The sequence below is a fragment of the Mya arenaria genome, chromosome 2, assembly GCF_026914265.1.
Source record: "Mya arenaria isolate MELC-2E11 chromosome 2, ASM2691426v1".
Classification (NCBI taxonomy): Eukaryota; Metazoa; Mollusca; class Bivalvia; order Myida; family Myidae; genus Mya; species Mya arenaria.
The window spans coordinates 56,595,520-56,608,555 of record NC_069123.1 but is presented as its reverse complement, the minus strand read 5'-3'; the positions used below and the strand labels follow the sequence as shown (position 1 = coordinate 56,608,555).

At 34.2% G+C, this 13,036-nt stretch overlaps 1 protein-coding gene across 1 annotated transcript in view; it reads left to right on the top strand.

Annotated features, from left to right (window-relative positions):
• Nucleotides 1-13,036, top strand: part of LOC128216058 (uncharacterized) — a 76,308-nt gene that overhangs the window by 45,876 nt on the left and 17,396 nt on the right. The window contains exons 20-30 of the mRNA XM_052922654.1: nucleotides 1,598-1,710; nucleotides 2,093-2,218; nucleotides 2,525-2,633; nucleotides 2,976-3,169; nucleotides 3,422-3,575; nucleotides 3,897-4,000; nucleotides 5,446-5,602; nucleotides 7,366-7,445; nucleotides 7,697-7,854; nucleotides 9,366-9,560; nucleotides 11,070-11,362. Of these exons, the coding sequence (XP_052778614.1) occupies nucleotides 1,598-1,710; nucleotides 2,093-2,218; nucleotides 2,525-2,633; nucleotides 2,976-3,169; nucleotides 3,422-3,575; nucleotides 3,897-4,000; nucleotides 5,446-5,602; nucleotides 7,366-7,445; nucleotides 7,697-7,854; nucleotides 9,366-9,560; nucleotides 11,070-11,362 (1,683 nt within the window). The remainder of the gene's footprint in view (nucleotides 1-1,597; nucleotides 1,711-2,092; nucleotides 2,219-2,524; nucleotides 2,634-2,975; nucleotides 3,170-3,421; nucleotides 3,576-3,896; nucleotides 4,001-5,445; nucleotides 5,603-7,365; nucleotides 7,446-7,696; nucleotides 7,855-9,365; nucleotides 9,561-11,069; nucleotides 11,363-13,036) is intronic.

The following is a 13,036-nucleotide window of genomic DNA, read 5'->3' as shown; positions in this document are numbered from 1 at the left end:
GTTTATTCCCCGGAAATAAACTCTGAGAAGTCATTAAAGATGCACTCTTACTCCCAAATAAGATTTACCACAATTAAAAATATTGTTTTAATATTCTTTTTAGGATAAATAAATGTGGAAAACAATGGTTCTTATGAAGGATACCGAGTTTAATTTGAAAGATATGTGCATAAAACACGGTATTTCTACCTTAGGAGACTATAGTAGATCACAGTAAATCTTTTAGCATTCACCAATCATTTAATGTTTTTGCGCTTTCTGCTATTAAATACACTGGTACAATCTTGTTTTCAGTAATTAATATTTTCCATAAGTGCATTATTTAGTCAGTGGAGGTTTATCAGACAAATTTGATGTTTGTTATATAGTGTATTTATTGATTTTGAACAAGAGTGTCACTTTAAAACCCCCAAAAAATATGGATCGTATTATGATGCATTTAAATGCTTATTAGGCATAAAATATCAATTCATAATGTTTTAATTGAAATTATAATTCTTCATTTTATCCAACAATCAGTTTTATGGTGATTATTGTTCATTCATAAGTATATTTTTTATGCTTTAAATTGCCTAACTCGGCTATTACTTGACGTTTTTTAATTGAGATTGTTAGTTTTTACTTGTGTTTGTTAAACGTGTCAGATAAAACATTTTATTGTGCGAGTACAAACTAACAACCTTTTAACCATTACTAAATTACTATTATACACTTTTACCATTCAAACCAAATCGCGTAAAGCGTTGACAGGCTATCGACCTGCTACAATTTGTGTCATAGTCATGTAATGCCGAATGAAACGGAAAGTATATGAATATTTCTCAGCTTGTATCAGTAATTTCAGTCCAATATCTTGAGCATGTAGCATAATGCATATGCATATTTAAAAAAAAAATTGATATAAATCTGTTCATTTTGTCCACAAGTGACATATGTTGAGGGCATTATTGAGATACATGTACATCAGGCATATAGGGAATAAATTGTATGTGGTTGATTCAATTGAGAGGTATTTGGCGTTAAACATAGACCTAATTAATATGTCCAATGCATTTTGTTGGAATGCATTTGGTGTTAGCTGGCATACTTGTAGTAAATTTAATACGCCTAAGTCAAGTTTAGAACTGTAGATTAGATTAAATTAAAAATCCTTAATGCTTATCTGTGGCAGTACATTATTTATTGAACCAAAGCTCTAGATAAGGTTTAATGTGATATTGAGAATAACTCCATACCTATAAGTAACTATTTGGCATATTCCACATTTCAAGTGACTTTTTCTTCATGATCTCATTGAGAATCAACATTAAAAGTTTTCGCGAATGAATTTATGAGCGAGCATATACTATCTTTAGATTATTTATGTTAATAATTATGTTTTTCAATTACATGACAATACTACAAAACATTGCAGGCCGAAAGCCATTTAATCGTTAAGCGCTTTGATTGATTACAAAACCAACTCTTTACTATTACATATTATGATTGCATAGAAAGCTGTTGATTGGTGTAATAGGTTTTGTTTCAGTCTCTCAAGTGAAATTCAATGGTAGAATTTCACTACCTTTTCAGCTGTTTGAATCTTAATTACTTTCAGCAACAGTAACAACAACTACAGCAGCAGGGTTGAATGTGACGGATGCTGAGTTGCTTGCCTGGCAGACTGCAGAAGCGGAGAGGCTGGAGGCTGACAGGATTCGTAGGGAACAGGTAGGCCATTCAGGGGAAATATCGTCTTAGTCGTTATATATGGTAATATGGCATTTTAGCTGAAATAAGATGTGAGATAATTTGTCAGCAAGTATGTAGTCTGCAAGTATCTTTGACTCATTATCTCAAATCTTATTCTTTTCTTGTAGACATTAGTTTTTATTTGTAATTATGTTTATTTCTGATATTTTATTAAACTTTGTTTCAGTAAGTGTACATTGTGTGAAAAGAAAAAAAAATGTTCATGGCTTGATAAACCTCAATGTTTAAACTCAATGTTTTTTTTAGTTTCAAGGTAACACTTTTTCATTAACAATCGTGAACTATTTGATTATATAAACACAATTTATAATTTGTTTATTATCTAGTGAATTCATTTCAGACGCGTGAGGCAATCTTGTATGGATTTGAGCGAATTAACCCAACTACCATGGAAGAGATGCAGACAACAAGTGCTGCCCTTGTGACATTAGCTGAGAAGGAAAACGAACTCTCCCAGGCTGCCCAGGTAGAAATTCGGTTTAACCCACATTTTGTATCACCTATTTTCTTTTTAAACTTCCTCCATCAAGAATTTTTTTTGATTATCATATTATTTTTTAGTTCCTTTATGGCTTTAAACATAAGAAGAATTTAAAACTATCAAAATGTTTTGGTTGGTTAGATTGAGAATTGTACCTGCAACCTTCCAGGAGCAAACTATCCCACTGCTATTCAGTTCAACTGTTCAGAAAAAAAGAACATCAATGTAAGACATTGTTTGATGCCTACTGCATTAAAAGAGATTTACTTTTAAAGAGTGTTATATGTTCAGGACAGTGCAGTGAAGATCCTGGACAACTATGCCAGTGTTATGAAGCTGGAAGTCTCGGTGTCAGCAGATGACAGAGAGGAGGCTGCTACAACAATGATTGATGTTCTAGGTGACTCACTCTTATATTCTGTTACAGTCTGTCAGTCTGTTTAGTTTGAAGACCTCATATATTGAAAAAGAGACATGCCAGTGGCCTTGCATTTGAAACAGTGAGAGTTGAATGTGTTGATGTGTATGGCCCTCTTAGTGAAGGTCAGTAAATGGTGTCCCACTTGCTTCTAGCCAGAGAAGAACTAAAGCTTGATTAATATTAGCTTATTACTTTCAAGCTACTGAAAATTAAATAAAAATGGCTTAAAAGAATTAAATTTTGTTGTTACATGTTGAAATGTTTTGAAGGGTAATTCGAATCACAATGAACATACATATTTACATTATTGTTTTTGTTCAGGTAAGATGCTACAGGGTGCTGGTTATCAGGCTGATAAGGCTACGAAAGAGTCAAGTGCCTTGGCAGAACAGGTGATTGCCGGTATGGCTGGGGGTGAAGCAGGGTCCACGACAACCACCACCATGGCAACGACTACATTGTCAGTTGCTGACTACCAGCTACGCCAGGCACAACTTAAGTCTGTCAAGGAAAAGGTATTTACATATACAGTTTTTCTAGTGAGTCAGTATTACTATAGCCAAATTTTTATATATTTTTCCTGTAAAATAGTTCAGAATATAGATTTGTTATACAGATTCCAAGATAAAGATAATTTATGTAGCAGGCATGTCGCTTACATCAGTTAAGTAAACCAGTTTGTTTAAAAGTAAACATATCCTATTTGTATCCTATTTTATTTTTTTCCTCAAAATAAAAGAACTTGCATTTTAATTTGTATTCTTAAGGCCAAGAAGACAGCTTTGAAGTTTGAAAAGACCCTCCAGACAGTGATTGACACGGTGGCGAGCTTCAAGGTGGAAGGCGAGACAAACATGGTTCTTGACTCGCCCAAGATGACCGTCACAGTCTCCAAGGAACTCACCATGAACATGAACAACAGTGAGTTGTCTGTACTGCATAATTGTCTTGCCAAATATATATTTTTAAGGAATATTTTTTTTTTGGCAGGACTGATTTAGTACAGAACTTGTTGTAAAAAGCTTTTCAAAGCTTACTCCATTTCTTTGTTTGTGTGAAATAAAATGAATATGACCATTACTTATACTGGAATTCTACTGGTTTCAAACAAAATACTAAAAGACATTTGCTCCCTACTGTTTTTGAAAATATTAATAGACCATTACAATATATATAAGATGTCTGCAGACATTTCATTATTTAATAATAATAAAGAAATGCTTGTTTACGATGTATCTCCAGAGTCCAGTTTCCAAGTTGGTGGTGACTCCCAGGTGATTGTGCCCAAAACGCAGCTGATATTTGGGGACCACGGAAATGAGACCTCCTTCTTTGTACAGACAGAGGTACATGTGTATATTTACATTACAGTCTTTTGTAAAGAGAAAACGTGACTTTCATATTGTATACTAGACGAGGGGTTTTGACGTCATTGTTTATTTCCATATTGCGCTCAGAATGGATTGGCGCAATGTTACTTACCCAATTGCGAGTCAGATGCTAAACCAACTGAGCAAACTGGCCCCTAATAATCCACATACTCTTTGACGTGTGAAAGTCATGTTTGTTTAGCTCACCTCAGTACAAAGTACTCATTATGAGCTATTGTTATATGGTGATAGTCTGTCGTCAACATTTTCCTTCAAACAACTTTTCCTGAACCACTAGTACAATTTCAACCAAACTTCATAGGAATGTTCCTTGGTTGGTCCTCTTACAGATTCCTTCAATAAAAGTGGTTCCATGCAAAACTCTAATTGCAATGGCAACTGAAAGGAAAAATTTGAATCCTCTTCTCAGCAACTTCTGGCCCGATTTCAAAATAATTTCCCAGAAATATTCCTTAGGTGACCCTGTATCAAATTTCTTCACTCCACGTTGATTCGTAATTAAACATGGATGCCAGGGGTTGGGGCTACTTTTCATTATACAGTATTCCTATTTAGAAACATAAAAAAATATTCAGGAACCTTTAACCTTATTTCACAATATCTAACATAAATATTTCTTAGGGGACCATATATTAAATTCATTCTCCCCATTGTGGCTCATGAAATAACATGGCCGATAGGGGCTAGACTATTTTTTACTGTATGTCTATATAGAAAATTTGAAAATCTTTCTCGAAACATATTGAACATATTTCATAATATTTTAACAGATGTGTTCCTCAGGTGACCCTTATAGCAAGTTTTTTTTGTATGTTTTTTTTTTTAATCATTTTATGTTTTACAAACATTGAAGACATCAACTTCAAACTTCATGAACTTATTCACAGTAACAATGTGCTCTTTTGTGACAACTTATATAACTTAAATATTGTAAGAGTTATGGCCCTTTGTAACTTTTTAAACAAATACATATTTTTCATGTTTTTATATGTCCGTTAAAAAAATTGGAACATATTGCAAGCATTTGTCCAATCATCACCATATTTGGTCAGAATGTGTATGGGCATAATATCTCTGACAAGTTCCAAATCGCTGCAGTCAGCTGAGAGGTATTGCCCTTTAATTACAGAAATGTCTAAAACGCCATTTTTCCTGGCTGTCAAATTCCGAGGGCAATATAATACATAATTAATGCATTGTCACTACAATTGTTATTAGTTGTGGAGAGACTGTTTATGTTAGACTGATGGGCTTTGTTCACTACATCTAAGTGAGTTGAGTTGAGTTGAATATATAAAGACTATAAAAAAAAGTGTGATATGTACAGCGGTCAAATTCATTTATGAAAATCATCAAATTAACATTTGATTCCAAAGAGTGCTTTGATTTCATGTTCACAGATTATTCGCCAACCAAAGAGCCACTACACATACACAAACAGCTCAGATGATTCAGCAACAGAGATCTCGAGCGATGTTGTTAGCATTAAGTACAAAAATGACTCTGGTCTTGAAGAGCCTGTACATGACCTACCACAGGACTTCGATATCTTTATAGGTTAGATAACAGTTTGTTTTTTCCATTTAAGTTTCATATAGAGTTAAAATCAACACATACAAAGCCATTCTAAGTAAGGTATGTTAACAGTCACACACATGCGTATTCACAAACACACATTCACACACGCACGCGCGCGCACGCACGCACGCACACATGCACACACACACATTTATGTAAAGGATGGGCAGATAGTAATAACTTATGTGAAGGGTGGGCAGATAATAATAACTTATATGAAGGGTGGGCAGATAGTAATAACTTATGTGAAGGGTGGGCAGATAGTAATAACTTATGTGAAGGGTGGGCAGATAATAATAACTTATATGAAGGGTGGGCAGATAGTAATAACTTATGTGAAGGGTGGGCAGATAGAAATAACTTATGTGAAGGGTGGGCAGATAGTAATAACTTATTTGAAGGGTGGGCAGATAGTAATAACTTATGTGAATGGTGGGCAGATAGTAATAACTTATGTGAATGGTGGGCAGATAGTAATAATTTATGTGAAGGGTGGGCAGATAGTAATAACTTATGTGAAGGGTGGGCAGATAGTGATAACGTATGTGAAGGGTGGGCAGATAATAATAACTTATATGAAGGGTGGGCAGATAGTAATAACTTATGCGAAGGGTGGGCAGATAGTATTAACTTATGTGAAGGGTGGGCAGATAGTAATAACTTATGTGAATGGTGGGCACATAGTAATAACTTATGTGAAGGGTGGGCAGATAGTAAAATATTGTGTGAAGGGTGGGCAGATAATAATAACTTATGTGAAGGGTGGGCAGATAGTAATAACATATGTGAAGGGTGAGCAGATAAGTATAACTTATGTGAAGGGTGGGCAGATAGTAATAACTTATGTGAAGGCACATAGTAATAACTTATGTGAAGGGTGGGCAGATAGTTATGACATTATGTGAAGTGTGGGCACTTGGTAATGGCACTGTCTGTGTAGTCAGTTCGTCCTTGTGTCCATCAAATACAACTTTGTCTCAACAATATTTTTTATGGCATAATTGTACAGCTCCATCGGAACATCGCACATAAATTTGTGCTTTTATCTCAAAGGGGCTAGGTCAGACTTGGAGATCAATGTTATAAAATATAGATTTCATAGCAATAATTCATGTCTCAGCCATAATGTTTTCATTATTTATTGGAATTTAATCAATTTCCACTCATTTATAGAGCATAATGGCATGGTGTGTTGTGCATACAATTTGTGTGCTTATCTGAAGGTCATGATCACTTGAAGGTCAGTGTTCTACAATATGGCTTTCATAGCAATAATTTGTGTCTCAGTCATAATGTTAAAACTATTAAATGTGAATTAAAGCAATTTCCATACTATTCTAGAGCACAGGGGAAGATGTGTCTTGCATTTTTGTCATAGTTGAAGGTCTATGCTGTGCAGAGAGGGATTTCTAAGTACAGGTTATAATTTATGTCTCAACTGTAATCCTCTATATTAATTTCCTTCATATAATGCAAATCACTATCTCTCTAACAAGGCCAAATTGGGGGCATGTGTTATGTGTTTTTGATGTAAAAACAAGACAAAAAAAATCAAATTAAAGGTGTTCCTTAGTAATTTATCTCAAACAATGTGAAACACAATGTGTTGTGTTGAAGTCATGACATTAGAATGATATGGATTCAGTCATGGTAATATTGAATGTATGTATAATAGGTGTGCTACTAACTTTGCAAGAATATTTTACAAGAACCTGTGTGTTATAAGTGTTTGTAATTTCCAGATCGCAAGGATTTTGTATCCGACGCTGGCAAGGGAGAGGGCCTTACCTATGAATGGAATGATGACTTTATTATACACGAAGTAGGCTTTTCAGCATTTCCAGCTTTATCTTTTCTTTTGATACAGTCATGTATACTAGTATTTTTTTTTAAAAATTGCTTCCTGCATACTTGTACATGTATTCATGTAATATGATTGCAGTTACACATTTAAAACCAAAATTTGCAGACATGTTGAAAAAGAAGATTAAGTAAAGATTTTGATAGTTCATTAATAAGCTGAATCACATACTAATTCAGATATCCTTAACAAGGACCATGCTACACTTTCAGCTGTTGGTTGCCCCTGGCACCGCCCTGTCCCTGTCCGTACACCAGCTGTTTGACCTGTCAGCTTCCACATATGCCAATTATCAGCTCAACGACACAGATGGGGGTTCAGAAGAATTGGTGATAGAAACAGATGATGTCACACTCTATGTATTCATTAGGTAGAACTCCTTATAAAGATATGGTAGTCTCTGTTGTTTACTGGTTATAGTATACAGGCCATTGTGACTTTGGAACCACATAGTTATGTGAAATAATTATCCTCAAGCACATCCTTCAAAAGTAGTGAGTTTGTTGTATGCTATGCATTATGTACTTGTCAAAATGGCGGTTTTGTGTATGTGACTGCATCTGTGCTTGAGTGCATCTGCCCAGACAGAACCTTGTTTGACATGCACTTTGACGTTGCATTATAGGATTTTATATAAACCTGCCATAAAGGTTCACAATGATGAGGTGGCGTGTTGTGAACAAGTCCCTGGTCTGGAGCTCAAAGGTCAAGGTCATGCTTAGATATCAAAGTTTGAAATGATCCTTGTCCGGGTTGTATCTGGAACGTTTGCATAATAAAACTACAAAAAAATTGCTGTGTAGGTTCACTATGATACGGTGATGTGTTCTGCTCAAAACCCAGGCCCCAATATCACAAAAATACTAAAGTCACATCTTAATCTCAATATCAACTCAATTTACGACATAAAAGCATAATATGGTTCCACATCTTGCATGTTTTTATATTTTTTGAAAACATATTTTCTCCGAGAATGTGTTGATAAAACGCTTTTGTCAATAGTTCAAATAAAACTAATTCTAGAGCAAAAAATATACTTGAGTAATCGTTGAAATATCATGAATTGTACTCAAATACCTTATTGGCTGTAGAATATTTCCCCTTGGAAATTTGACCAAAGTCGTCCACCAACATCTTCGATGATAGAATGAGCTTTAAAAAAAGTGTGAAACATAAATTACTTTTTATAACTGTTGATGCTATGTGGTGAAATGAGTTGAGACTGAGAACAAGATTTGTCTTAAGTATTTTCATGATATTGGGGCCAGGTCTGTATGTAAAAGGTAGAGCTTATTAGAGGTCAAAGATTTGTGGTCAAGGGCTGGATGGGACTTATCTTGTTTGGGCTACCACTTTACCAATAATTATAGGATTTCCTGGAAACTTGACATGTATGTTCACCGGGATAAGGTGGCGTGTCACGTACAAGTCATAGACGTGCACCTCAAAGGCTTATTGTCAGAGTGAGAACTGTTGATAGGTTTCAGGTCCAGACTAAATCTTGTCCGCAACATATCATGCACAAAACCTAGGTCTGTACCTCAAAACTCAAAGTCACTTTAGAGGTCAAAGGTTGAAATAATAGGACTGTAATTTCTTATAGCCTTGCATTGTAGCATATTCGAGGAAGTTGAAATATATGTTCATCATGATGAGGCGGCACAAGTCCCAGTTCTGTAACATAAAAGGCAACGTCATGTCAAAAGGAGTACTGTTTTTAGGACAATATGTTTGGATCAAAGGCTCTTTTGGTGTTGCTCATTGGCAATGACAATAACAGCAGTAAAAATAACATGATACATAATGTCATTCTTTAATGATGGCGACATTATTTGAAATATATATATAGTTATATAACATGTTCTTGTTGTTTTCTATCAGGGCTTGGGAGCAACCCACCATCTTCAGATGGGACTTCAACTGTGTACTTCCACTTACAGACGAGAAAATTGATGAGATGATGTCATACATGGATGACTTCACCTTTGAAAATGACACATCCCCACCCAGGTCGTCCTTTGTAACCCAATTGCCCAATCGTTGGACCTGCTTCTTCCCTAGCGAAATGCTTAATTTGTGAGTTGCTTTTGATAGGGTACTCTGGCAGAAAAGTGTTTGATATTCTTGTATACCTTTTTAGAAAAGGCAAAAAAGAAACAAGTAGATGTTTTGTTTAAAACTTACCAACAAATTATTGTCATCTCATTATATTTAGTAAAAATACTTAAATGGTCTAAATGTATCGACTTTTTAATGATTTGATAAAATGAATTTAACAATAAATTGCTTAGACATAACACACTGTAAAGACAGGCTTTGCATATATATATTATCAATTTAACACATATACATGCATTTAATGCTCTCGAACTTTGTGACTGGATGCACAAATATATGATTGATAAAATGTTAAAATCATGAATTCAATTTAAACGAAACTTGAGAATAAAGCGTTTATTACCGGGAGGGTGGAAGAATCTGTATAATTATGTGTATGAAACAACAAAAATTGGTTATAATCATAATTGTCCCATTTCTGTACCATAATTAAATGTTTTTCTGTTAAAAAGGTACTCTTAAAGTGCATGAGGGTGCAGCATTACAACTTATTTATTAATATATATATATATAATGTATATAAATGTTAAACTTTGAAGCTGTCACAAAACAATTCTGCTTTCTTGATTTAAAAAAAATGACAGCCTCAACTGCAAATTGAAAACAATGAAATAGCATTATCTCAGTATGCTGTGAACATATTTTTAACAAGAAACTTCATAATGAATGTTACGTCACAATGTTTGTGTGGTTAAGACATCAATGCTATTTCAATACATATTCAAAAACTTATTTAACAACAAACATAGTTACTCTATCTATATCAAAGCTAAATTATGTGTTTTTTGCACAAATGAGAACAATGTTATTTGACGTCATTGGTTTATGATGGCTTGCTCCACTTTACCTATATAACATATTACTACATCAAGCATTATCAATATACCTGGCTGAAACTTTACAAACAAAGACAAAATATTTTGACAATTTCTATGGTATCTATAAATGTAGTTATTTCCTCTATTTTTATGTACAGTGTGCATGTTTTTTGTGAAGGCCCTCATAATAGGTGTGTAGTGAGGCAGTTTGTCCACCATTATCCAACATGAATTAAATTTTCTCATTAATGAAATAACAGCATGATGTAGACCTTGAAATGATGGGTCGAAATTCCGGGGGATTTTTCCCCCGCCAGGGGATATGGTATGTAAGCACTAAAATGCAATGTGCCGATTGTTTAGAACTCTGTAACAGTTAACAATATTGTTAACAGCATTATTGCTCATTTTTAAACTTGAATATTTTATGCAGTGCTCTGTGTCAGCTCGTATCATTTAATAAAACTAAGGCAGATGGTTCAAGTTGCCTAAAAAAGTGTAAAAAATACTGCAGAAGTATGTCCATGAAACTAAGTTAGTTCATCTTAGATTAATAGCATCGTAAACTTTAACATAGTTCAGAAATATTAACCAAGTGTATCATAAAAAATAAATGACTTTTTTATGGTATTGTTTTGTTGTTAACCAGGACAGAGACAACGCCTTTCGAAATTGGCATTAAGCATGCTACAGGTGATATGGATATGCCTTGGCTATTGGTCCAACAGATGAATGAAACCACCACCACTTCAACCACCACAACAACTACTACAACAACAACTACTACAACCACCACCACTACAACCCTCCCACCCTGCACCACCACCGTTGACCCTAAAACAAATTGTACACGACTCCAGGCACTAAATAAAGAGTGTTCACGAAAGAAACAACCCAGAGGAGGGCTGAACCAGCCCTGTGGCTCTAGTGTGTGGGGAGGAGGTGGTGGTGGTGGTGGTGGTGGTGGTGGTGGAGGAGGAGGAGGTAATTATTCATATTTTTTAATTTAACATGGAGTTTCATCAGCAAAAAATAGCAGTGAAAAATCAGTTTGATATTTTCACCACAAACTAAGGAGTATCAATTTCATCTTTAAGATCTACTTCTAAAACCAAGTGTAAGTAATGACATTTTGATAAAAACTTACCATCTAAATTTTGAACCACTAAATTCTGTCAAAATAATAGTTTGATCTCAACAAAACAGATCTCTAAAAATGATTGCATATGTTTAAATATTAAAAAAAAAATTCAAAATAACCTCAACTAACCTTTTATTGTGTAAATGATGACCTCATTTTTAAACATTTATTTGGAGCTGCATGCTTAAACATTTGCTTTTGTACAAAACATTAGACATAAACAAAACAAACATAAATTAAATGTTTTAACATCCATTCAATATCTTTTCAAAGTGTCTGCCTTTTTAATAAGAACTTTTCTTAAAATTTACATAACAATTTTATAAACTTATAAACTAACATACCGAGTACCCTGTCACAATTCACATCACTTGTCTACAACAAAGCGCAGTTTTCATCACATCTTGGAAAAGACACGTCTAGAAGTGAATACGATTTTTGAAAGTCAGAAGTTAATTTAATATCCATATATTATGAAACCATCTAACAAAAAACAAACTCTTAAACTGGAAAAATTGTTTTAATCATATGTTAAACCACGAAAAAAAACATTTTTTGACCTTTTCAAATATTCATTCTGTCATTGATAAGCCAAAAGTAATTTGGTCACTATTCCCATGCCCTGTTCCTTTTGAAAGAAAATCTGCATAACCATTATTTTAAGGAACATATTAAATCCTTAATAAAAAATTATTGATGCATGTTTATTAAAATGTTTGCTCCTACCCACAAGAAAAGAATAATCTTTGTAAAAAAAATATTGGAGAACTATTTCTTCACAAACTGGTAAAGGAACGACAATCTTTGTCATTGGCAATCAAAACTGCGCATAAGGGCTCCACGGGTGGTCATGTAGCAAAGGGGTTTTCAAAATGCAGGTATTTAGATCTCATTTTCATAACCAAATGCAAAGTTTTGTCTGCACATGAACTTTTAAATGCTTGTTTTATTATGAAAAACCGGACGTATTAAAGTTATATTGGTGGCGTAAGGGTGGATGTGCAGGTGGGCTGGCGGAATCAAATATATTGTCCGCTCAATAACTTTAAAAGATTATGTCAAATTATCATCAAATGCAGCTACATTGTGAATTGGCATAATGTCTTTGACATGTTCAATAACCAGCCATATCGCTTAAGTCACTTGAGAGTAATTGCCCTTAAATTTTAGAAATTACCTTAAATTTGTCTTCTCTGATCAATTACTTAAGAAGTCTTTTTTCCAATGATCACCACATTTGGTCAGAATAATTTTGGATTGTATATCTTGGTCCGGTTTGATAACCACCCATGTCGCCTCAGTCACTCAAGAGTTTTGACCTTTAAATTAGCAAAACCTGTATTTCAAGTGTCATTTCTCTAAATTTGGATTAACTTACAACTACTTATCACCAAACTTGGTGTCTTAATTAGGACGGGTGTATATTGTGACAGTTGGTGCCCTTGTTGTTTAATTTTCTTCTCTATAGGATCTGT